Source organism: Mustela lutreola, chromosome 15 (genome assembly GCF_030435805.1).
Source record: "Mustela lutreola isolate mMusLut2 chromosome 15, mMusLut2.pri, whole genome shotgun sequence".
Classification (NCBI taxonomy): Eukaryota; Metazoa; Chordata; class Mammalia; order Carnivora; family Mustelidae; genus Mustela; species Mustela lutreola.
The window spans coordinates 49,780,918-49,807,356 of record NC_081304.1 but is presented as its reverse complement, the minus strand read 5'-3'; the positions used below and the strand labels follow the sequence as shown (position 1 = coordinate 49,807,356).

Sequence of the window (26,439 nt, the reverse complement as noted above, 5' to 3'; positions counted from 1 at the left end):
CTCTGTTTCTGCCGCCTTCCTACTTAGACGTCACTGACAAGTGGGTTATGCTCCTCGGTGATGGGCCACAGTGCTCCCGAAGCAAGAGCCTCAAAGAACCATCAGGTGGGAAACAAAGGCCAAGTCAGCTGGGCCCTTGCCTGCAAAGTCCACACATGAGTCCTGTGTGTGCCCACGTCCGTCAGTGCATCATGCCAGCCCAATTACAGCAGTCTTGTTTGAACTGCCCACTCTCGCCCCAATTTCAGAGAAGAGCAAAGAGCCTTCGGAAGGGTCAGCTCATTGAGAAATGGAGAGGAGCGGACCCCTGCAAACACGGACTGTCTCTCCCCTTGGCCTATGAGCTCCCTCCAAAGTGTTCACATCTGGTTCTGCAGCTGTCGTCCCCCGTGAAGAAGGGAAGGGAAACTGTGTCCTTGGAGCCTGCTGGGTGCCGGGCAGTGTGCCCAGGCAGCTGTGCGCTCACTGGTCCATCTATTTACTCGCGAGCCACTCCACAGTGGCCAGATGTGCAGCGCTGCTGTCTGGAAACTCACTCGGCTATGCTTTCCCAACTCGGGTGTGGGCTCACAGCACAAGTGCGCCTGCTTCTGTGCTGGGACTGGGGAAAGCTCCAAGGAGGCCTACGGAGCAAAGCACGAGGTGCCTTTGAACTATATCTGCAGGCAGAACCCATCCAAGTGCAGCTTTCTGACCTACCCCCACTCCATGGAGGAGAGAAATGGGGAAAAGAAACCCTTGAGGACAGAACAGAGAATCTGGAACAGCAGAACCACCACTGCCCCTGGTGGCAGATGTATCCAAACACTGCTTTGAAAGCAAGAGTGGGTCCTGGCCAGCGCACAGTGTTGGAGAGGGGGGACGCTCGCCCTTAGGGAAGGGCTGTGGCTGCCCTCCCAGTCCAGAGAGCTCCCACTCCAGCAGGCCCAGTAAGCCCCACCTTTGCCTGCCCGGCATGACAGGAGGCCCAAGATGGCCACGTGGACTTTAAGGAGCACTGAGGTCACCAGCCCTAATTAGCCGTCTCCCTGATTTCTGAGGCCAAAAAGCATCTGTGTGGTGCAAGCGCATCTTTCATACCTCTCTGATAGTGCCAACCTCCTCAGGACCAGCTGGACCTCACACCCAGCCTCTGCCAGCCAGCTGGAAGTTGCCAGATTTTAACGGTTGGTTATGCTGCATTTACTACTTATACGGTAGAAAATAAAGTTTCTAAAGTAAGTTTAAGAAAGTGTGAGTCTGTAAAAAATGCAAGGTAAATAAACTTCAGTGGTTTGGGATCTGGCTCAGGTGTCGTGTGTAGGTTGAGAGACCCCTCGTGTCTGCTCCAGGCTCTGCGTACTGACCCGCGCCTGGCCTGGGGCTTGGTGGACTCCACCGCTGTCCCAGTGGCCCCCAAGGCAGCCACCCAGCAGCGGACTTGGTGCCATGTTCTGATGACGCACCATGTGGCTGCTCAGCACGTGTCCTTTAGAGGACAGCAGGTCACATCGGTCTCCAGTTGCTGCCCATTTTGTTTAACAAGAAAGGACAGCACCTGGATCCGGGCCCCAGTGAAAGTGCTCATCAACTGTGTCCAAGGACAGATGTTCTCTCGTCCCCATTTAGAGGCCCAGTTGCCTCTTGTCGCTGCCCCTTCCTGAGGACCCGCTATGCACTTGACAGTTTTAGTCAGTTTCAGAGTAGGCTTCAGAGTAGCCACTACGGCTGTCACGGGCCGGCTCTTCCCTGGCGCTCACTCCCATGATGTGCAAACAGGCTGAACAGTGAGGTCCTTCTCCTCTATGTTACGAGGGAGGTAGATGGTGTATGTAGTAAATGAAGAGCCAACCCGTATGTCCTTATCCACATTCCAACCACGGGTCCCTGGAATGTGCAGGCTGTGCTGGGAACTGGGGACGACCACCAGATCTAACGCTGCACTCCTTGTCCTCCTGTTCCCAGGAATCTGAAGAGCCTCAGACACTAACCATAGGCTGGCTTTGGCCGTTTTAATTTCAGGGACAGCTGTTTAAAATACAAGCGCAACAGGGTCAGAGTTAGGAGATGGCGCAAGATGCCACTAGGACATGCTAGGACATTTTTATTCCAAGTTGGGAAAACCATACAGAACAGCCACCATTTCCATTTTCAGCCTCAATAATAGGTAAAGCTTCATCCTAAACATCAGCTATGAAGTGGATTTACTCAACCTCAACCACGTATTTTTAAATAAATCAGGTGGAAGTAGGCACCCCTCAGGCACAGCTAACAAAGCGCCGCTCTTGCTGGGGCCGGCTGCAGCCTTAGAAACCCCCAGCCAGCCGGGCTTCGGAGTCTGACTCCCTAGAGCATCTGTGGGACCATGCGGGGGTTTCCTCTCCCTTTTGGCTGCTGTGTCCTTAGTAAACTCATCTGATGGGAGTGGGGCCTGGTCTACACGGCTTCCGGGGAGAGTTCACAGGGAAACTGGGGAATGGCTTTTAGGTACTAAAGTCAGCATCACTTGGGCTACATGGAAAGACAGAACAAACAGAAGCCCGTTTGTTGCGCTGGACGATGTCCTGTAGGACCCTGGAAATGGAAACAGACAACGGCGTCTTCAAACCACAGCCTGCTCCCTTGAGTACTGCGGGGGACTCTGCCAAAACCATCAGTTTGTGATCCAGATCAGTCAAATGAGAGAAGCGGGTCAGGTGATGTCAAGATGTTTTCCGTCTTCAAGGCTGAAACACTCTTGAGGAGCTGGCTCAGGCTGGAATTCAAAGGAGGTACAGTGCTTTTGGCCCTTGAGGACTACAGCCCTTAACCGTTCATTTATTTCAGAGTCTTAGCCCAAAGCCAGCTCCACACTTATTCCTTCAGATGCACCCCTCAGCCCTGAGCAGGTGGCTGTCCTTCTGGGTTCTCATTCTATTGGCAGGGGCTAGCCAGGGAGCTTCGGGAGAAGTGTGTGCTCCCTCTTTCCCACCCGTACGACGAGTACCCAGGAAGGTGTCTACGAATGCAGCTGTGCCCAGGCAGGCCGCCGCCCCGGGTAGGTGCTGCTCCCCACCTCTCCCTCCCCAGCTCAGATGCATGACTAGGAGGTCTTGGACTTGCGCTCCTTTCTGGCCCTGGAGGCCATGAGGCTGAAGAAGAGCCCAGGAGCCAGAGTTCGCAGATAAATGGCCAAGGACGGCAATAGGTCGCCCAGGATCACATCTTTCTTCTTCTTCCCCACAGCAGCCAGGACATCTCGGGCCACCTCTGCAGGGCTTCGGCCCTGGGCCGTGCTCTTGTCCATGACTAAAATAAACAAAACAAAACAAAGACATGAACTATAAAGCAGAAGTTCCTCTCCCAAGGACTTGAGTGGACAATGACCAGTGTCAGCTAGGTTTGCTGAATTTCCCACCACGAAGCTCCCCCTGCCATCTGCCAGGAGGCGGGTGGGGCGCCTCCATCCACAACTGTCCTGTACTCACAGAAGTGACGAAGCCGTCTGCGGTTCCATGTGTACGAGCGGGGAGAGGCGGAGTGTGGGAGAGACGTGGAATGAGGTAAACGGGCCTCCTCAGTGCTTGGGAACCGGTGGTCTGTGTCAAAGACCAAAGGCCAGCCGGGATGGGGTCCCAAAGCGTGAGCCTTCACACACACTGATTCCACCTTGGGAATTGTCTATTGGAACCGACAACGAGGGCTAGTGTGGCCCTGAGTAGGTCTTGAGTGGCTTGGCTTGAGGTCTGCCAGGTGGGGGATGGGAGGAGACTATACTACCCCCCCCACAGTGAGAATGAAGTGACTCAGGAACAGATGTCACAGTTCCCCACGTCCTATGTTACCTGGACAAGGACCAGGAAGAAAGCCTTGGTTTGTTTGAGGTGGTAACAGAGAGGTGCAGGGTTTGTGAGGTGTGAGGCTGGTTAACACCAACTAATGTTCCTCCTTTCCTTATAATCTGACAATTTTGCCCACAAAATAGAACCAGCTGGCAGGTGGAGAGGAAAGGCCACCAGCACAGGCCATTTGCAACCATCAATGAGCCGTGTAAACTGCATGAGCTTCCTCCCCAGTATCTGCTCTCCCTGTGTTTCCATTAACACAGAACAGGTTTCTGATTGTTATTTACTTTTAAATGCCACAGAGGGAATTGTTAAAAAAAGATTCTCCCAAGTATAAGTAAGTATGAACCTCTCTGGCTTGGTGCTTCTTTTTTTCTTTTTTCTTTTCTTTTTCTTTTTTTTTTTTTTTAAGATTTTATTTATTTATTTGACAGAGAGAGAGAGATCACAGTAGGCAGACAGAGAGAGGGGGGAAAGCAGGCTCCCTGCTGAGCAGAGATCCCGATGTGGGGCTTGATCCCAGGAGCCTGAGATCATGACCTGAGCCGAAGGCAGAGGCTTAACTCACTGAGCCACCCAGGTGCCCCTGGCTTGGTGCTTCTGTTTGGCTCCTGCTGACTTGCTGAGAGAGCCACTATCCAGTCTGGTTCCAGTCTGGCCGGGGGTGGTACACAACCTGCAGGCCGCTGCTGAACACCAGAGCACAAGCCCAAGAGGGCACCTCCACAGAGGCAGGACACAGCAGGTCACTTCTCAAGAGGGAGCAGAGCTGACCCCCGCATCAACAGCACGGGTGGGTCAGTGGGCTGGGGAAGCCTCCGGAGCCCGCGTGCTGAGGCCAGGCTGTCCAGCCCACCGGTGCTGACTGCGTGTCAGCTTACCGTGTCTCCGGCTGAAGCAAGACGGGGACTGAAACCGGCGCACCCAGCCTCACCCCAGAAAGCTGCACTCTTTCCTTTGAGCACCCTGAGATCAGTCATTTCTCAAGCACACTGGGCAGGGAATCTTTTGGGTTGAGCAAGCCATACTTTCCATCAAGTTAATCCACTTTAGTTTTACTTTCGTTGACTTTAATTTGGAAGCTTGGGCTTCTAAGACCTTCAAAGGACTCAAAGTCCTGGCCACCAGGCACCCTGTTCCGACAGCTGCAACGGTGAGCTCAGGCTGCAGACGGCCCATGCTAGTGACCACTGAGCAGCGGTATGCATAACCAATACCCACACAGCAAGGTCTGGGGTTTTAAAAATTACATCCCAAATGGAAAAAAAGCAGCACATCTCACTGTGGCCAACCAACAGCTTTTCATGGAAGAAAATGAAAGTAGGGCCTCACCTCCATATGTGGACCCATCAGCAGTGACAGCATTGAGAGACAGGTTGGTGTGGATGTAGCCAGGGCTGATGACTGTCACCTCGATCTCATACTGCTCCATCTCGGCACGAAGACAGTCAAAGAAGGCCTGGGTTGCGTGTTTGGAAGCCGCATCTGCAAAGGTTCATGGCCAGACACACAGGTGAGGGAGAGGGCGTGGAACAGGCCCACAGACTCATTCCCATTCATTCTCTTTTCCTTAAAAACTGATATTACAATTTTAGATTATAGTATTATAGCAGTGTACATTTCCTGAGTTAGGGAAGCACATTGTATTCTTGTTCTCAGGAAATACCCTGAACTGTGTAGAGTAAAGGAATGTCATGTCTCCAGCCTTCTTTCAAGAGGTCTAGGGAAAAAAATTGGAAATTTTATATACACATGTATGTGCATACACACACAACACACGCAAACTAGGACAAAGCGAATATGGTCAAATGTTAACAACTAGGGAATCTGTGTGAAGGGAACACAGGAGTTCTTTGTACTGTTCCTGACACTTTTCTTAAATCTGAAATCCTTTTTTTTTTTTTTTAAGATGTATTTATTTATTTTAAAGAGAGTGCGAGAGGGCAGAAGGCGAGGGAGAGAATTTCAAGCAGACTCCCCGCTGAGCACGGACTGAGGTCACAACCTGAGCAGAAAACACAAGTCAGACATTCAACCAACTGAGTCACCTAGGTGCCCTGAAATCTGCAATTATTCTAATGTTAAGAGTTAAAAGAATCAAAAAACAAAAAAAAACTTTAATGCCTAATAGGTAAAACATTCACACGGGACAGAGGACATGAAGTAAAAAGTGAAGGTCTTCCTTCCGTCCTCCAGTTCCATTCTCCAGAGGTCACCTGTGCTATTGGTGTCGCAGGACTTATCTTCTACATATCCTATATACATATATATGATTTGACACTTAAAGAATTTTTTTGAGCTCACATTGTCTACATTATTCCTGCAAGTAGCTCTCTTCATGCAGTGGTGCAGAGCGATCGGTCTCGGCGCCCCCCACGCAGGCCCGCCACCCTTCCACTGGTCCAGGACCACAGAAGCCACCCCGGCTTGCGTGGGTGGCTTCCAGGTTTTGTCACTGAAGCAGCGCTACCAGGGAGCGTCCCTGCAGGCAAAGGAGTGTGTGTCTGAAATCCATGCCCCACTTTCTTATGTATTTTGTTTGATGAACTTCTGTGGAGTGGCTCTCTGTCAGGAAGAGCTACTGAGCTTGCTCCCTAGGAGCCACGGCTCCAAACATGCTGACAGCACTCTGCGTGGGGACACAGTGACCCGACAATGACATTCTTGGAAAACACACAGCATCTCCACTGAAAATAAGTTTCCTCCAATTCAGACTTCTAAACATTCTAGTGTTAGGAAAGGGGCAATCCATCAGCCAAGAAAACAGGGAAGAAGCAAGGAAGTGTCCCAGCGAGTCCCATGAGAAATTCCAGAGTTGGAACTCACTGCAGCACCTTCTGGGGGCCAGCAGCTTCGCTCTGGGCCAGGCTGCTGGGGGCTGGAAGTGTAGTTTGTGGGTAGGCAGGTAGAGAGAGCGTCTCCTACCAGCTGTGATCCCAGGGGTGCAGGCCAGGGCCTGAGGACAGACAAGAGTCATCCTGGGGGCCCCCCAAAATAGAAGGCTGCACCCTGATGCCAGGTCTCATGGAGTCTCAGGCGTAGGTCCTCAGGCAGGCTGAGCAACCTACACTGTCACCATGGCCGGCAACAGGGAGCCCTGCCGAACTGCAGGGCAACGGGGCTCAAAGTGCCACCTGGGTCATCTTCTTTGGTCCTCACGACAGCAGTGGGAGGCGGGGTGAGCTGCTCTCCCATTTCACAGATGAGAAGACTGTTGCTCACCAGGATTAACCAACATGCCCAGGTGCACTGCCATACTCAAGTCTGCTTGTTACCAAGTGCCCAGATCAGAGATAAATCAAAGTTAAGGTGGAAGTAATTTCGTACAAAGAGCACTTGTATAGCCTTCACCCTGATTTATCTATGACTAACATTTCACCTCACTTGCTTTATCACTGGTGATTCTGTTTATTCCTGAACCGTTGAGCTGCCTTCAATAGCTGTCCTGTGCGGTCAGAGCTGAAACAGAATGCCGGCAAACAGGGAAATCACCACCACAGGAACAAATATGGCCAGAGTGCTTCCCGATTCATAAAGGACTTTCCGTCTCCAGATGTCTCATTTCACCTTTAACGCTGCTCTGTGGAACGTGTGTGGGGGCCATCAGTCTCTTCGCAAGCAAGGAAACGGGGGTCAGAGGAGTTAAGCTACTCGCCCAAGGACATGCAACTAGAACCATGAGGCAGAGCAGAGGAAGAGGAGGTCTTTGTGACAGTTCCAGATCAGCCACGCCGTGTCATCCAGCTGGATGTCTGCTACCGTCCTTCCAAAGTGCTGACCCAGCTCTGCTCTCTCTTCCCTCGCTGCCAATTCTGCAGCTGCCTTTGGGTGAGGCCGGCGCTTAGAGGCAGTGAAAGCAGAGGAGGCTGCCACAGGTCCGTCTAGCAGAGGGCGGAGCAAAGAACAGAGCTACTGGGGCAGTCTGGGAAATCGCCTTTAAAATCTGTCAACACAAGCCCAGGCTCCGTCTGCTTGCTGGCACAATATGATGGCAGGCAGATGGGAGAAATGAGATCTCAAACTTCTGGCGCAGTCACTCGCACACGGAGGTGAGAGTGGGAACTGGAAGTCAATGCGGCAGTTTCATTTTTTTTGGTCCTACTTACTATTTCCACTTTTTGGAGACCCTTCCACGAGTAGCCAGAGGTGGAAATATTTAAGGATATCCTAGGTAGCACATCATTGCTACTGGTCAAGAACTGAAGGAAAAGCAATCTTCCTGTGTCCAGGAAAATGTCTAAATGACTCACGTCACATCTATTCAATGCACTACTACAGACCCACTTGAAAGGATCAAGTGAATTGCATATGTTGATGTGGAAAGTTGTATCAGCGAGTGGAATAAGCAAGGCACGAAAAGTATGTATACTGTAATCCCGCGTCTGAGTATTTGATCACAGGAGAGCAGCTGGGAGACATCTGCTGCAGAGTGATCACGTGGACATGCTATGTGTCCATGGCAAAACCCAGTAATGGGCTAGTGGCCGACACATGCATGGTACGTACATGTGGGTGCACTCCAGCCCTGCACGCACGACCCTCGCAGACTGCCACAGTCTCCCAGTGGCCCTCCGAGGCTGGGACTGCTCCGGCCTCCTTTTACAGATAAAGACTGGGGTACAGAGAAGTGGGCACCTTTGCACAAGGTCACATAGAGCAGGTAAGGAGCAGAGCTGGAACCCAGACATTCCACTCAGCAGAACACATTGTGATCAAGCCCCCCTCACACTCTGCATTGAGTATTTCTTACATGTCTGAATTCTGCATACTAAATGTGCTATCTTTATAATCATGAGAAGACAATAAGGAAAAACAGTTGGGGGAAGGAGAAGAGAGTACTCACATGCTGATCGGAAAGGAATGCTGATTTTGCCCTGGATGCTGCTGATCGCCACAACATGGCCTTGTCGCCTTTTGATCATGGAGGGCAAGAGTGCTAAAGAAAGACAGCAGAGGTTTTAGCAGAGTACCCTTCTGGTCACTGCAGCTAACGGGGACAAGAGGCGACCTCACTTATCATATGCAGTCAGAGCCAGGGAGGTGAACAGGAAAAGCTTCTCACGGGGAGCGGCACACCGGTGGGAACTCTCAGGCCTCTGGCACCCAGCAGACAGCCATCGGGAAGGAGCAGGAAGGGGGCAAGGAGGCAGGCAAGCAGACACCTAGTCACTAGGAAGGGTCGGCTCGGTCCCCCTCTCTAGGGAGAGCCTCTCCCCGTGAGTGGTATCTGTGACAAGGCACAAAAATGTCCCCAGTCTGCCTGGGCTTCCAAACACCATGAAAAGGAAATGGATGTGATGCTGTACAAATAAGCTGTCCCTGAGGAGAACATCTTGATTTAAGGCTGAAAAGCAGATCAAGCAAATGCAAACGAAAGCCTGGAGAAAACAAACACCCAAGCTGTAATGACAACACCCATTCCGGGGTAAAATAGATGGAGTTAGGCAACATTTAGCTAAAAAGAAATCAAGTAAAGTAAAAAGAGTGCCAACATGCAGTGCTCTTTTCCCTTTGACTTCAGGACTGTTACCCTTCGTTAGAGCAATTGGGCCAAAGTAGTTTGTCTCCATGACTTTCTTATCCACGTCCGTGGTGGTGTCCACGATGGTGCCTCGGTAGCTGATGCCCGCATTGTTGATGAGCACGTCCACGTGGCCGAAGCACTGCAGGATCTCGGCTGTCGCGGTGACAATGGCCCCAGGGTCCGTGAGGTCAAAGGTCACTGTGTAAGGCTTGTGTGTCTGCACCTGGTCAAATGACAGAAACCTAATGCACCTTCAGAGTGACAGGCATGTGAGCCACATGTCCCTGCTTCTCAGAGCGCTGGAAGTGGCCTGGGCATGGCACGGCACGGGCTCTAGTACCTCTTCCTCCAAAGAAATGTGGCCTGGAGGTTCTTGCCTCTGGTACTCACATCTCACCTGGGCAACTTCTCCCCTGAACTGAAAATGCTACTAGAGCCAGGCTCCCCTCAATGCCTTGTGCCAGCACCGTGCTGTATATCATCACGACATTAAACAGTGCCCTTCCTGATGGGAGCCGTCCTTCTCAGACTGTCCTTTTTGTTCATTTGTTCATGAAACATTTTGTTATATATCTCCTATGTGCCAGGGACTGGGGACAGGGAAGAAAGCAAGACAAACACCGTTCCTGTCTTCCAGAAGCATCCTGTCTAGTGAGGAAGACAAATTCTGTAGCTGTGAAGCATATCATGAAGAAGTATAAGATGCCAGAGAAATGAATAACTGAGCCATCTAACTTAGAGGGCTTCCCAGTGGATGTGAGTTTAATAAGAGATTAAAAGGAGGGGTGGGGATGTGAAATCAGAGAAGACGGCAGAGTAGGAAGTGCCAAGAATCTCTTTCCACCTGGACGTTGTACTGGCAGAAACTCTCTGAAAATTCTGGAACTCTGGAGTCTATCTGAATCCCTGCAGCTTCTAAAGCAGTGCCTGGTTGGCAAATTATAAATAATTTTGGTCAATTCTAGCCATCGCCTTGGCGGTAGGTTTCCATCCTCCATCCCTACATCCCTGTGGTAGGCAGCTGTAGGAAAGACAAGCCACACTTCTTGGGGCAGCAGGAGGGAGCAAAAGTAGGCAATAAAGACCTTGTCTTCTAAAAACCAGGTTTGTGTTCTGGTGGTGGATCACTGAGGTGCGGCATGGAGGCAAGGTGCATTATTTTAATCACCACTGGCTAAAATGGTTTCCAGTAGATTTATAAGAGTTAACACATGTTGTTTTGATATTCAAAAATATAAATAAATCCCCAGAAAACATACCTGAGGAAGCCCAGACAATGGACTTATAAGACAAAGATTTTTAAAACAAATTGTCTTAAAAGATCCTCAAAGTGCTAAAGGAAGACACGGAGAAAGGCAGAAAATTCATGTATAAACAAAATGAGTATCATTAAAGAAATGCCATCAAATAAATTGAAATTATAAAAAAAATTCTGGAGGGGCACCTGGGTGGCTCAGTGGGTTAAGCCTCTGCCTTTAGCTCAGGTCATGATCCCAGGGTCCTCGGATCAAGCCCCACATCTCCCTCTCTGTCTGCCTGCCTCTCTGCCTACTTATGATCTCTTTCTCTCCCTCCCCTTCTCTGTCAAATAAATAAATAAATAAATAAATCTTTTAAAAAAAAAAAAATTCTGAAGCTCAAAGTACAACTTCTGAAATGGAAAATGCTGCTCTGCGCCCAGCAAAGTTCCATTCTTCATTTAGCTTTACTTCTTAGAAGTGTTCACTTTTCTGACCATCCACCATCTTTTAAACCTCTTTGTATTTTGTTTTTTTCTGGAGTCCAAAGTGCCGACTGACGCCCGTCCTCAGCCCCAAGCATTTGGTTCCCAAAACCACATTTGAGCAAGCAGAAGAGCAAATCAGTGGAACCGAAGAGTGGATGCCTGAAGTTACTGAGTCTGAGAACAAGAAAAAAGAATGAGGCAAAGCAAACAGAGCCTACAGGCACGTGTGGGGACCCCCCATCGAGCGGATCAATAAACACACTGTGGGAATCTGAGAAGGAGAAGAGACAGAGAGAGGGGTGGAAAGAATATCTGAAGAAATAATTGCTGAAAACGTCTCAACTTTATGAAATACATGAATCTACACATCTAAGAAGCTTAACACCAAGTTGGATAAATTTAGATGCCCACATGAAGACATGTTGTAATAAAACTCTCAAAAGATAAGAGAGAGAGAGAGAATCCTGAAAACATCAAGAGAGAACTACTCTAACACAGTGGGGCACCTGGGTGGCTCAGTGGGTTAAAGCCTCTGCCTTGGGCTCAGGTCATGATTCCGGGGTCCTGGGATCGAGCTTCCCACCGGACTCTCTGCTCAGCAGGAGCCTGCTTCCCTTCCTCTCTCTCTCTCTCTCTGCCTACTTGTGATCTCTGTCAAATAAATAAATAAAATCATTTTTTAAAAAATCAACTAAGCACACAAGACAGTAATGCAGGAATTGAGGGTCCAAAAAAGCTATAAAGCATACAGAAAACAAATAGCAAAATGGAAGAAGTTCCTCCTTACTAGTAATTATTTTAAATATAAACAATTTAAACTTTCTTATCAGAACACCACTTGATAGCTAGAATTTTTTTTTTATATTTTATTTATTTATTTGACAGACAGAGATCACAAGTCGGCAGAGAGGCAGGCAGAGAGAGAGGAGGAAGCAGGCTCCCCGCTGAGCAGAGAGCCCGATGCGGGACTCAATCCCAGGACCCTGAGATCATGACCTGAGCCGAAGGCAGAGGCTTTAACCCACTGAGCCACCCAGGCACCCCAATAGCTAGAATCTTTTTTAAAAAATCCAACTATATGCTGTCTTTAAGAGACGCACTTTAGATCCAAAGATACAATTGGGTTGAAAGTGAAAGGATGACAAAAGGTTATTCCATGTAAATAATAACCAACAGAGAGCTGGAGTGGCTGTATTAGTATCATACAAAATAGGCTTTACATCAGAAAAGGTTATGAGAGACAAAAAAGGACATTACATGCAGGCATACCTCAGAGACACTGCAGGTTTGGTTTCACACCACCACAGTATAGCAAATATCTCATTTAAGCCAGCCAAACTAATTTTTGGTTTCCCAGTAAAGAAGTTCTGTTTATACTACATTGTAGTCTATTAGCATGTAATAGCATTATGGTTAACAAAACAACATACATATCTTAATTTAAAAATATTAAAAAATAAAAATAAAAATATTGCTAAAAAAGTGTGAACCATCCTCTGAACTTTCAGTGAGTTGTAGTCACTGATCACAGATTACCATAACAAGTTGATAATGGAAAAGTTTGAAATATTGTGAGAATGACCAAAATGTGACACAGAGACAGTACATAGAGATGTGAAGTGGGCAAATGCTGTTAGAAAAATGGCACTGATAGACTAGATCAATACACGCTTGTCACAAAACCTTCAATATGTAAAATACACCCCGTCGGCAAAGCACAATAAAGGGAAGCACAATAAAATAAGGTAAGCCCGTGATAATAGAAAGGCATTCATTAGAGAAAAAAAAAGATAATAGTTATAAATATTTATTACCTAATAATAGACCCTCAAATATATGAAGCAAAAATCAACAGAACTGAAGGGAGAAACAAACAGTTCTATAATAATATTGTGGTATTTCAATACTCCATTTTAAAGAGACAGAACAAGCAATCAGAAGATCAATTACGAAATAGATGACCCGAATACTATAAACCAATAGGACTGAACAGATATATAGAACATCCCACCCAACAACAGCACCACACCCATTCTTCTCAACCACATACGGAACATTCTCCAGGACAGACCACATGTTAGGCCACAAAACAAATGTTAACAAATTGAAAAAGATAACATTTAAAGTGCCTTCTTCAACCACAGTGTGATAAAGCTAGAAATCAGTAACAGAAGGTAAACTGAAAAATCAGTGGAAATTAAACAACACACTCTTAAAGAAGCACTGACTCATAAAAGAAATAACAAGGGAAATTATAAACTATTTAGACACAAATGAAAATAAATACACAAAACACCCAAACTTACAGGATGCAGTGAAAGCAGTGGTAAGAGGGAAATTTGTACCTATAAGTGCCTATATTAAAAAAAAAAAAAGTTCTCAAATCAATAATACAACTTTACACCTTAGGGAACTAGAACAGAGTAAACTAACCCAAAAGCTAGCAGAGGAAGGAAATAAAGATTAGAGAGGAGATAAAATAGAGAGTAGAAATAAAGAAAATCATGAAATCAGAAGCTGGTTCACTGAAAAGATCAGCAAAATTGAGAAACCATGAGCTAGACAAAGAAAGAAAGGATGGAGTAGGTCCCTACCTAGGTAAAAGGTTATAGGGGCGCCTGGGTGGCTCAGTAATTAAGGGTCTGCCATAGGCTCAGGTCATGATCTCAGGCGCCTGGGATCACCACCACCCCACCACACCCCCATCGCAATGGGCTCCGTGCTCAGTGGGAAGCCTGCTTCTCTCTCTCCCACTCCCCCTGCTTGTGTTCCCTCTCTTGCTGTGTCTCTCTCTGTCAAAAAAAATAAATAAATAAAAATAAAATATTTTTAAAAATAGTTTAAAAAGGTTATAATACAACTGACAGCTGTATGCCCATAAATGAGATAACCTAGAAGAACTGAACAGATTCCTCGAAATACACAAATTCCCTGACTCAAGAAGAAATTGAAAAATCTCAGCAGACACAGAGGAGGTAGAAAGACTGAAGCGATATCCTAAAACCTCCCGACAGAGAAATGTCAGGAACCAGATGGCTTCACTGGTGAATTTCACCAAACTTTGAAAAGGAATTGACATCAACACTTGTCATCCTCTTCCAAAAAACTGAAGAATGACAGAACACTTCTTAATTCAATTCTGTGAAGCCAGCATTACTCTGATACCAAGTCCAGATAAAGACAGCACAAGAAAATTACAGACCAGTATCCTTCATGAATACAGATGCTAAAATCCTCCACACAATACCAGCAACTCAAATCCAACAGTGTACTGCAAAGATGCTCACCATGAACAAGTGAGATTTATCCTAAGAATGCCGGCTCGTCCAATATAACAAAATCAACCAATATATCACGTTGACAGAACAAAGGAAAAAACTACATCATCATCATCGCAACTGATGCAAAAAAGAGATTTGAGAAATTCCAACACCCTTTAATGATAAAACCCCAGCAAACCAGGAATGGAGGGGAAAGTCCTCAACATGGTAAAGGAAATTTATGAAAAACCTACACCTAATGTATGTTCAATGGTATGAGACAGGAAGTGTTCCCCTATGACCAAGAACCAGACAAGGATGCCTGCTCTCACTGTAGCTATTCAACACAGTACTAGGTTCTAAGCAGAGCACTTATACAAGAACAAGAAATAAAAGGCACCCACATTGGATAGGAAAATGTACAACTGCTCACAGATGACACGATCCTATACATAGGAGGTCCCGAAGAATCCAGAGAATGCTATTAGAGCTAACGTAAGCTCAGCAGAGTTGCAAGGTACCAGATCAACATACACACACCAGCTATATGTCCATACACCAGCAATGAGTAATCTGAAAAGGAAATTATGAAAGCAATCCATTTATAATGGCAACTAAAAGAATTAAATATATAGGAATAAATCAAACTGAAGAGGTCAACGATTTGTATGCTAAACACTACAAAACACTGCTGATACAAGTGAAAGAAAACCTAAATACATGGGAAGACATCTCATGTTCATGGACTGGAAAACTTGACACTGTTAAGTAGTCAATACTACCCAAAGTGATCCAAGAGTCAATGCTATCCCTATCAAAATAAGTGCATGTTTTGGAGGAAATTGGAAAGAAAAAAATCCTAAAATCCACATGGAATCTCAAAGGTCTGTTTACAACCAAAACAACATTGGAAAAAAAAAGGAACATAGCTGGAAGAGCCACACTTTCTGATTTCAAATCTTACTGCAAAGCTACAGCAAACAGTGCGGGACTGGCATAAAGACAGACACAGACCAATGAAACAGGAAGGGCAGCTCCAAAATAAACCCTCATGTATGTGACCAAATGACTGTGACAGGGGTGCCAAGACCATTCAAAGAGGAAAGAACAATCTTTTCAACAACTGGGACTAGGAAACCTGGATATATACATGCAAAAGCATGCAAGTGAAACCTCACCTAACACCATATACAAAAATTAAATCAAATGGATCAGAGACCTAAATGTTGGGAGTTAAAATTACAGAATAAAAGACGGGGGAAGGGGTGCCTGGGTGGCTCAGTGGGTTAAGCCTCTGCCTTCGGCTCAGGTCATGATCTCAGGGTCCTGAGATCGAGCCCTGCTCGGCCCGGAGCCTGCTTCCCTGCCGTCCTCTGCCTGTCTCTCTGCCTACTTGTGATCTCTCTCGGTCAAATAAATTAATAAAAGGTGCCTGGGTGGCTCAGTGGGTTAAGCCACTGCCTTCAGCTCGGGTCGTGATCCCAGAGTCCTGGGATCGAGTCCCACATCGGGCTCTCTGCTCAGCAGGGAGCCTGCTTCCTCCTCTTTCTCTCTGCCAGCCTCTCTGCCTACATGCAATCTCTCTCTGTCAAATAAATAAATAAAATCTTAAAAAAAAAGAAAAGATGTTAAAAAAAAAATTATAAAAAAAAAAATCTTAAAAAAAAAAAAACAACACGGGGGAAAATCTTCATAATGTTAGGTGTGGCAATGACCTCAAGGATGTGGCACCACAAGTACAGTCAACAAAAGAAAAAATAAACTAGGCTTCATCAAAATTAAAAACTTTTTGGTGGCTCAGCTGGTTGAGCAACTGACTCTTGATTTTGGCTCAAGTCATGATCTCTGGGTTGTGAGGTTGAGTCCTCGCATCAGGCTCTGCACTCAGCACCGAGTCTGCTAGAGATTCTTTCTCTCCCTCTCCCTCTGCCGCTCTACCCGCTCGTGTGTGCGTGCTCTCTCTGTCTCTCAAATAAAGTCTTTAAAAAAAATAAAACTTCTCTGCATCAAAGGATATAGATTCACTGTCAAGGAAGTGAAAAAAAAATCTGCTGAATGAGAAAAAATATTTGCAAATCACAGATCTGATAAGGATATATATTCTATATCCAGAATATATAGAGAACTAAACTCAACAACAAAAACAAACATAAGACAGGAGAAGGACTTGAAAAGACATTTCTCCCAAGAAGACATATAAATGGTCAGTGAGCACAGGAAGAGATGCTCAACCTCATCTGTAACTAGGGAAACACAAAACCATTTCATATCTCCTAGGATAGGTACAATTAAAAAACACACAGAAAAGAACCAAGCGTTGGCAAGAATGTGGAGAAAGCAAGACCCTTGTGCATTGCTGGTGGGAATGTAAAACGGTGCAGCTGCTGTGGAAAACAGATGACAGTTCTTCAACAGGTTAAACATAAAACTACCCTATGACACACCCATTCCAGTTCTAGGTGTATGTTCACAAAAACTGAAACCGGGGACTCAAACATAATATGTACAACTATGTTCACTGCAGCATTATTCACGATAGCCAAAAGGTGAAAACTCCAGTGTACATCAACAAAGTCACAGATAAACAAAATGTGGTATATATGTACACTGGAATAATACTCCGCCATCAAATGGCATGAAAGTTTGATTCATGCTACAATACGGATGAACCTGAAGATACAACGTTCAGTGAAATAGCCAGACACAGGACAAATATTGCATTTTCCACTTATACAAGGAATCTAGAATAGGCAAATACATAGAAAGAAAGTAGAACAGAGGTTTCTAAGCACTAGAGAGACAGGAGAAAGACTGAGTTATTGTTAACAGGTATAGAGTTTTTGTTGGGGATGATAAACACAGAAAGTGGTGAGAGTTATACACACCCTGAATGTGTTTAATGCCACGGAGTTGTATACCTATAAATGGATAAAATGATTAGCACTTTGTCATGTACATTTTATTTATATGTGTATCTTTATATGTATGTAAGTACTATGTCACATATATTTTTTCACAATTAAAATTTTAGAAGTCATGGCCAACCTCCCCCCCACTTCCCCACCACACAGAGATGACTAGATATTAGCCAGGAAAGGGGGGAGCAGAAGCATTCACGGAGAGAACTGCCTAAATCAGTGCCAGTAAGTGGCAGAGCTGAGATCTGAAGCCTGCAACAGTCCTGCCTCCTCCAGCAATGGAGACCTGCTGCCTTCGCTGGTCCAGAGCAAGCACATGGAATGTGCGGTGGCCCAGGAATGGCCGCCATCTCCTTAGAAACCTGCAGACAATGCACCGCACCCCTGGTCCACGGAAAACACACCCTTGGGCTCACCTTGGTGGCCAGAGAAGCAGAAAGTTCTTTGGTGAGCTCCTCCAGGGCCTCCTGGTTTCGGCCGCAGAGCACCAGCTTAGCACCCGCAGCATAGAAGACTCTGGCACATTCTAAGGAAAGGAGAAAGAACCTTGACAGCTGAAGAAATTCAATGCCTTTCTTTCCCAGTGCAGGTCAATCCAAACTCACTCCAAGTCTCAAAGTATGAATTTGTTTCTTCACGCACTACACACGTTTATTGGCCCCTGCTGTGGACCAGGCGTAGAGCTGGGAGTTAAGACCCCAGTGACAAATGAGGCCCGCTGCTGCCCTAGAAGAGCTCACATCAGGCATATGGCAGACACCAAGGCAGGAGGAATGCCGGAACTGGTGGACAGATCTGTTAGGTACCATGCTCAGAACTTTCCACAATGATCTTTAGCTCCGAACAACCCTGCAGGCATTACCCCCTTTCTCACAACTGAGAACGCTCAGGTCATGCAATGTGCTCAGTGATCGGGCAATGCCAGCCATTGTGAGGCCGTGGTGTGCCGAGGCCTGCGTTCTGGCACAACCTAGGCTGTTTCCCAAGTCACTTCAGTGCACCAGGTACAGATCTACAGAGCGTGCTTCCATGGTTTGTACAAGCACAGGGGCACGGGACTCTGTTGCGAAGGGATGGGGCGTGTGAGCGGCTGTTTCTCTGGAAAGTGCTCAAGGCTAAAGAAGAAGCGTTTGCAAAGCACCCAAGGGGCCACACGCAGATACAACTGGGACAGAAAGTGGAGCGTCTGACAGTCTTGCCAGGCTGGGAAATGACAAAGGTGAACAACTGCAGCACATGGAGCGCCTACAACAGCAAAGGCCCAGTAAGGGAGGCTGCAGTTTGAAAGGCTCCCTCCCACCGGGTAAGAGGACTGGTGGAGATCAGGCTCTGCTGAACCCACTGCAACATTCCAGGTGACATCAGCTGAGACCGGGGTACCTCTATTAGCCAGTGTTCTCTTGGTGGCAAGAAAAGAGACCCAAATCCCACCGGGGCAAAGCAAAAAGAGATTGATTAGGAGGATGCTGGGATAGCTCCAGAATTAAGAGAAAAGAGCTGAGTGGCCAAGGCTTGGGAGGGACAGGAGTAGCGGCCGCCCAGGGCCACTGGTGGCAGGAACCACACTCTCTCAGTGCTGGCAGGGCCTTTTCTCCACTTTGCCTCCCTGGCCTGGCTTCCCTCCAAGATGAGAACGGGGCTGCAGGCCACTCTGAGTCACACCAACACAGCACCCCCGCCAGACAGCACAGGGGTCTCTGACTTAGGCAAGCTCTGCTGCTGAAATCCCACGAAGCGTGGGGCAGCATCTCGAGGACAAGGCCAGCAAGGCTCACAGGCAAATCCCGAGGCCCAGGGGGAAGGGCAGGGAGAGGAAACCTCAAGAATCTGGGTTAACCTGTAGGGGAGAGGGAGGGTGAAGGCCTCTTGCTTCTTGCTTGCTCTGAGCCCAGACATGGCCTGACTGAATGTTTGGGGCCCTGAAAACATACAGCTCGTGAAAAGCAGTGCAGCCCAATGGTCAAGGGACTGGACTGGACCTCGACTGCCCACGTCCAACGCCGATCTTGGTCACTTCCTGGTTCTGTGATCTTGGTAAGTTATAACCTCTGTGTTTCTCAATTTCCTCTTCTACAAAGTACAGGTAAAAACAGCACTGGGACTGCATGAGAGGAAGTGGACATACATATTTTTCTCTATAATACAGTAGAGGAAAAGCACTATAGAAAAAAGCAGCACATAAGTGTTCATTGTTTTCACATTTCTAAGCTGCCTTTTTAAAACATTCTAAAAACTGACTATCAGTGAAAACTGAAACCCAAGGGTTTAAAGAAGCACTGCCGGGGCGGCTTCTGGGTGGCTCAGTGGGTTAGGCCGCTGCCTTCAGCTCAGGTCATGATCTCAGAGTCCAGGGATCGAGCCCCACATTGGGCTCTATGCTCAGCAGGGAGCCTGCTTCCTCCTCTCTCTCTGCCTGCCTCTCTGCCTGCTTGTCAACTCTCTCTGTCAAATAAATAAATAAAATCTTTAAAAATAAAAAATAAAAAATTAAAAAAAAAATAAAGAAGTACTGCCTGTCCATGCCTGCGGGCTGGTCTCCCTCAAACACCCACGGACAGGTCTGCTCGGACCCCTCCCAGGCAGCTGACCAAGGAGCCAGTGCACCACCCACCGTGTCCTGGGTCGAATCTGAGAGGCTCAGGCAGTCTTGTGGTGTCTGGTACCCCGACTCAGAAAGGACAGGCCTGCTCTGGGAGCTGTGCGGCAAGCGGTTGAGGGATCAAGCCTGTCACCTCCTGGCTAGGAGCAGAGGACCTTGTTGTACGATCCAGGCAGGGTGTACTGCTCTGACAGCCCTTTCCCCACAAAAGAGCCAAAAGCTTGAAGGGTTCAAAACAGGAGGGGAGAGCAAACTCCAGCATCCTTCAGGAAAACAGAGAGAAAGTTCTCTGACGTCTGGATTGTCTCATGGTGCAAAGCCCTCTCTCTTCACTCTACGGCTCCTCCTTTAGCTCCTCTTAAGCTTTCACGTACCATCCCCAGACCAGCACCTCTGGGCTGGTCTCTAGATGGAGTTTTCTGGAAGGAAGTGCTAAGCAGACTAAATCAAGACCTTTTCAAGTGTGGTGAATCACCTTCCTTGAAGATGTGGCTGATTTGTTCTCCGGCTCATCCTGACAAAGGGCACAAACCCAGACAGAGCCACAGCCCCCACTCAACCTGTCCCTGGATGGTCCGGTTGTTGAAGTCTCAGCCTCTGCACGGCCCATCTGGCTGTGCTTCCTCAGCAGGGCATTCCTCGCAGGGATGGGGGCAGCGGCTGCGCTCAAAGCCAGACACCAGCATTCCTGAGGCCAGAGCTGCTCATGGGGTTTACTAAATCATTCCCAAAGAAGAGGAGTCTCAGGCATGGTTGGCTTCCTCACCCCCTTTCATCCTGACGTGGCTGACACAACGGACGTTTTGTGAGGTGTCACCAGAGTGCAGACACGCACAACCAAAGGTGGGGGGAGGCACTCTCACATCTAAATGGCTTCTGGAAAACGGTCACGTACATGCTACTTAAGCTCTGCTTCCTAGCACGGCCAAACACGGAGGAAATTAAAGTCCGTGTAGGGAGTGACAGAAATGAAAACAACAGATTGCAGGGATTCCATGTTCCTTTCTTGAAAAAGCTGACACAGGGAGGCAGGAGGGTCAAGGGAAAAAGTTAAACAGTCCCAAAGTACCATTTCTCTAGCCAGGGCTGCCAGAGGGTTGTCCGGTGCTGCCGGCACTCCTGGCCTGTTCAATCAAGAGAGTTATTCACGACCTCAGGGCTTAAGCTGGCTACAGTGGGTATCCAGAACATTCTGTTCCTCTAGTCAATGGTCTTACTGTTTTATAAGAATAAGCTCATGTAGCTTAAATATACAAAATAGAAGACAAAACAGGAGAAACACAGAAAGCTGTCTGAAGACTTATCAGAGAATCCAGGCTTTCAGAGCGGCTGACAGGGCAGGCAGAGCCGAGCCACTGAGGGCAACTCTGTCTTCCTCCTCCGAAAGCTGAGGTGCAGTAGCGCCTCCTTGGTGGTCCCCCACAGCGGCATTTGTCCTTGACACGGCTGGTGAGGAATCTGTTCCTATTTTATCTGGCTGGAGGGGAAAGCGGTCCATGGGCTCTTGTCCTTCAGATGTGAAATGGGGCAGCATATAAACAGACTGATTTGGAATCTGGGAAATGGCTGACCTAATATATGATAGAAATACATACACACACACACACACACACACATACACACACACACACAGGTTTTGTTTTTCTTTCAATTGTATTGTCTATTCCTTTCAGTCTTGGTTTCCAGAAGAGGAAGTGTGGAATGACCAAGAGGACACTGTCTTTCTCCAGCATTCACATACAGGAGCACCTGTAAGTCACCATCCCAGCCAGCTCTCAAATACTCTTCAAGGACTTGAAAAAAAAAAAAAAAAAAGCTTCTCTGAGATCAAGAGAAGTGGCTGCTGACTACCCTATATATAGTAGCTGAGTAAGGTCAGAGGACTGACCGTGGCAAAAGGCCTGGAGGCAGCTGTCCCTATGCGGGTCTGGGTATCTAATGACAGGCCCAGGGTTCACCCGCAAAGATCTCACCAAAAACATCAGAGTGGTGTACAAATGAATCCATGCTTTCCCAGGCTCCCCTGTGACCGCTAGCCACTTCCTCTGCAGACAAGGCCCCGTCTGCTCCATTATGTTTCTGCAACACCCAAGCGCTTCCCAGCCCGGCATGACCATGCTGCTTGCTGCCCTGGGCTTGTGCGCAATGCCCTACTTGCCGGCCCATGCTTTCCTTTCCCTGGCCATCGCCCCTGCAGGAGAGACAAGACTGAGTCCTGACGTCAGACTGGGGTTTGAATCTAGAATTCCTAGGGCAAGTCTCTGCATCCTCTGTGAGCATTTGGTGAGCTAAAGTGCAAGCTGGCACATCCCTCTAATCCACCTACCGGGCCTGGGTGGGAACACCCATTACTGAAATGTCAATGCCCTGAGGTAAGCCCTGGCCACTCTCCACCAGACTGTGAACTCCCTGAGGAAAGGGATCCTGTCTTTCCTTGGTTTGTCCCAGCACCTGGTCCAAGCCTCCCAAATGGGAGATGCTCGATCTGTGTTGTGCTGCCCCCAACCAAAGGATGCAGCAGGGATAGGTTTGCCACAGTTCTGGGTGCCTCGCAGCCTTCTCCTGGGGCACCGAGCGCCGGCGTGGACGATGTGCTGGTGTGGGTGGTATGTGTGCAGATTCTGAGGAGGAGGAAGCAACACACGACATGCCTGCATTTGCTGCTTGCACTCGGCCAGAGGCAGTGCACGTGTGTGGAAGGGAAATGACGGCAGCTCTACAGACTCATCTGTATGAGGCCACGGGTGGTGAGTGACGCTGGGCCTGTGTCCCAGCATAAAACCCCTGGGACCCAGAGCCTCAATGTGTTCACCAAATCAGATGGAACTCACATGAAAAACCGAGTATCTGAACTATCACTTATTCTGTTCCCAACCCCACCAAGGCCACACTCAGGGTGCAGCTGCAGGCACAGCCCCAGGGGAAGGGGACCAAGGCCATGAATCGGGGATGCTTGCTGAATCCAGGAAACCGCATGCTTTGTTTGGCTCTCACAGAGGTAAAAATGTTTTCTAAGTTAGTTGCTGTATTTGACAATTGGGCGTCTTCACATAAAACCCCCAATTTCCACAACTAGCTGGAGTGGAGTGAGGGGGCCCCCTTAGAGGAGAAACAGTGTCTCCAGTTTGCCAGTCTTCCTCGTGGCTTTCGCCTCCCAACACCGATGCGGATGAAAGCCAGGGGCCATTTCTCATCACAATTAGGCTCTCGCCTTTTCCAAGCGGACCAGGGACAGTGGCATGCTCTTGTTCCCAAGTCACCTAGCCCGCTTCCTTTATTTACATGCGTGCAGTGGAGGAGCTGCTCCTCTTGTGTGCATCAAGTTCCCTGCCTCCCCCCACCCCTGTCCCCCCGACAGCACTGCCCCCCAGGACCCACCTCGCCCCAGGCCCGAGGTAGCGCCAGTAATGACCACCACAGCGTTCCGGAGGTAGGCCTTCATGCGCACCCGCTGCAGCAGCTTGAAGAGGCCGAAGACTCCCACACAGCCAAACAGCAGGGGCAGGATGGCCGTAGATGTAATGAAGTCCATGATCTTCACCTTGAGCAGACTCTTCCTAAAGGAACCCAAACCAAATGCATTTGTGATATAACAAGTAAACTCAAGGGACTTGCCAGCTCCTGCCCCACTAGACTGATAAAGAGCCCAGATCTCTCTCATGGTGACTTTAGCTCTGAGCCCAGCAACTATCTTGCTGAGGCCCTCGGCTTGGTGGAATATGCATTCTCTCCCTCTGACTGACATGAGCAGACAGCAAAGCCACTGACCTCGTGAAGCCGCTCAGAGGCACACAGCGACCCCAGAACAAGCTGAAAGAGTCATTCAGCGCAGGACCCAGTTACCCATGAGTGTGACAGGAGGCTCGGGCATATCCACACTCTCCTGATTCTCCTTCAGGAACCTACTGAGGGGGACTGAAGTATGCCCATTATCATTCTCAACCCATATATGTGGAATTAAAAAACATTTTTTAAAAAAAGGAAAAAGAACACCATACCAATCCTTCTACTCCTCCCTAAGCAAATGGATGTTTCTGGGTGGGGTGTGCCCTGGACTATGTCTGCGATGGCCCATAAATATCCTCCTGGCCACAGGCCTCACAGACACCCAGAGGGAATTCTGTGCAGCGGGGAGCTGCCCTCTGCCCCAGATTCAGGCTGGGAGGTGGGGTCCCCTGCCATGCACTGAGGCGTGTTCTCACTTAGCATTCACTGGGGAGCCACAGTCAGCCAGGTGAAGTCAGGGCACAGGAACATCTGTGCAACAGCGGCAGTCAATTCCTAGGATCCGTCCCTTCCACGGCTGCCCAAATCTCCTGATTCTTCCAAGCTTCCCTGATTCCTTGTCACTCACCCATGCCCCCATGCCCGAAGCAAGCTAGGAGAGGAGGGAGACCCAGGATGAAAGGAAGGTCAAGGATGAGCCAGTGATGAACAACACCATGTCTGCCACTTTGGAAGAAATGCCCTGTCAGGCTATTTGACAAGTGGGCTGAGTCTATTACACAAAAGGCCCACCACCCACAGTCCTCCTCCAGGACTAGGATATTAGAAGCACAGTAATCCCGTTCAGGAAGGAAGAGGCTGGAAACCAAGGGTAGAGCTGCAAACCAGCCTAAAGTTTTCAATTCCTCATCAAATTGGGAGTAACGATGTAAAACCCTCAGTCACCTGCTGAATGTCCCATGTCCTCAACTCCATATATTCAAAAAAAATTTCTGCTTCCATTCCCAAGACAACATCAACTCTGTGGGTGCCATGGAGCCAAGAACCCACTGAAGCCCAACACAGATCCGTTTACATGCTGAGCTGCTTTGATCATGAACCTCAGCATCGGGTGAGCTGTCCTGATCTAGTTTAAACTGCTTGACTGCAAAAGGGTTCTGCTCGCATTTGAACTGCCAACTCAACAAGTTCAGTATTCAGTTTGGTTTTTCATCTGCCTTTCTAAATATATCCAATTTCTTGATCACCATAAATAATTAACGTTCTTACACAAACATCTGTAAAAATGACTGCTTCCCATCAAGCTCCACTTAATCTACTTCTGAAAAGTCCCCAGCGACTATCTGCTAAGTGGTTACATTTCCTTCTCACCCTCCATTGTGCCAAGCCTCCATCGGATGAACCAGCAATTAAAGTGGCCTATCAAGTGCCAAGCTCTTTACTGGGTACCACTGGCGCCACCCCCTGCCCACAGCAGGAAGCTGAGGCCAAGTCCCAGGGGAAATGCTGGAGCCCAGGGACCCTTTGTCTGGCACCTGGAGGGACTGAGAACCGTGTAGAGCATGGACCGGCACCTCTGCAAGTTCTGTGGGTCTGCAGGGACCGCCTGGGGGCCTTCACAGGGCAGCCCCTGAAGACCACAGGGTGCAGGAGTACTTCCCGGGGGGGGGGGAGGTGTGAATTCTGGGGGGCAGGAATGATTACCAGTTTGTTAGTGCAGCTTTACCGGAAAATTACAGTAATTGACAGAAAGCACAGGTAGGCTCCAAGGTAATCATAGCTCAGAACTTTCATGTAATGAACTTGGGGGTAGGGAGCTTTCGACCCAGCAGGATGGCTGTCTGGGAAGAGCTCTATCCCACCGCCATCCTGGATCCTTACCAGTCAGGTCCCAAGGCGGACCACCCTACTTCACCGAGAATTACATGGGGCCTGGCCAGTGCCCAAGGTGACCAGGGAGTTGAAGAAGGGACTCATGAAGAGACAACAGGCCTCAGCCCCTTGGTGGAGGCGCGGAGCTCCATTAAGTCAGCTGGGTGGAAATAGCTCTGCACATTCCTCCATAGGTTCCTGGAGACCAGAGCCTTGTGGAGCCTGCCTGGTTCAGACCTTCAATCTGAAAGGTCTCCACTGATAAACTCCAGCCAAAGGCTACAAGGGTGTCATGTACCAATATGCAGCCTGTTGCTCCTCAAAATTCAGAGGTTGCAGAGGCCACGTGGAAAACAATAGTTGAGGCAAAGTGACAGCAGTGCAGGGGTTACAAGGATGACCCCTCGAGCCAGCCTGGCTGGATTCACATCCTGGCTGAGCCACTTACTTACCAGCCTGGATAAAGGACCTCCCCACTCCAGGCGTCAATCTCCCCATCTGTAAAATGAGGGTATCTGAGTGTCCAACTCACAGGTCTTTTATGAGGTCAGCTGAATTAATATGTGGAAATGTGTGCAAGTCCCTAGAAAAGTGTAAGTGCTCAGTAAATGCAGTTGCCATTGGCATCATCATGACCCAGAACTAACTGAAAGCTCCTAGGCCAGGACTTAGTTTCATGGCAGTCAGATTTCCAAGGCTGTCTGGAAGAGTCCCCAGTTTATGAAAACTGGTTTCTTCAAAATGAAGGAAAGTCATTAAACATAGAGCTTGCTGGAGTTTAAATTTTATATCTTCATAAACCCTTTGGTTTAATGACATTAACATATAGGAAAAAAGAAACCCCGGATCCCATATGCCGAGGTGCATATCAAAAATGTGGCCACCCTAACAGGCACTGAGGCCAGTACAGCCAAGTGAGAGCAGACAAGTGCCCAAGTGTCCCTTGCTCCCCTTTTTTCACACCCAGGGAGAAGCAGGATGAAAACAAACCAGAGGTTGCCCCCACCCTGT

General features: G+C 48.2%; 1 protein-coding gene across 2 annotated transcripts in view; it reads right to left on the bottom strand.

Annotated features, from left to right (window-relative positions):
• Positions 1-2,066: 2,066 nt before the first annotated feature.
• DHRS7B (dehydrogenase/reductase 7B) overlaps positions 2,067-26,439 on the bottom strand; it is a 58,943-nt gene continuing 34,570 nt past the window's right edge. For both annotated transcript variants that reach the window (XM_059147916.1, XM_059147918.1), the window contains exons 2-7: positions 23,209-23,387; positions 17,648-17,757; positions 9,334-9,550; positions 8,647-8,739; positions 5,136-5,288; positions 2,067-3,267 (exon numbers count right to left, since the gene is read on the bottom strand). In XM_059147916.1, the coding sequence (XP_059003899.1) occupies positions 3,062-3,267; positions 5,136-5,288; positions 8,647-8,739; positions 9,334-9,550; positions 17,648-17,757; positions 23,209-23,387 (958 nt within the window). In that variant the 3' untranslated portion in view covers positions 2,067-3,061. The remainder of the gene's footprint in view (positions 3,268-5,135; positions 5,289-8,646; positions 8,740-9,333; positions 9,551-17,647; positions 17,758-23,208; positions 23,388-26,439) is intronic.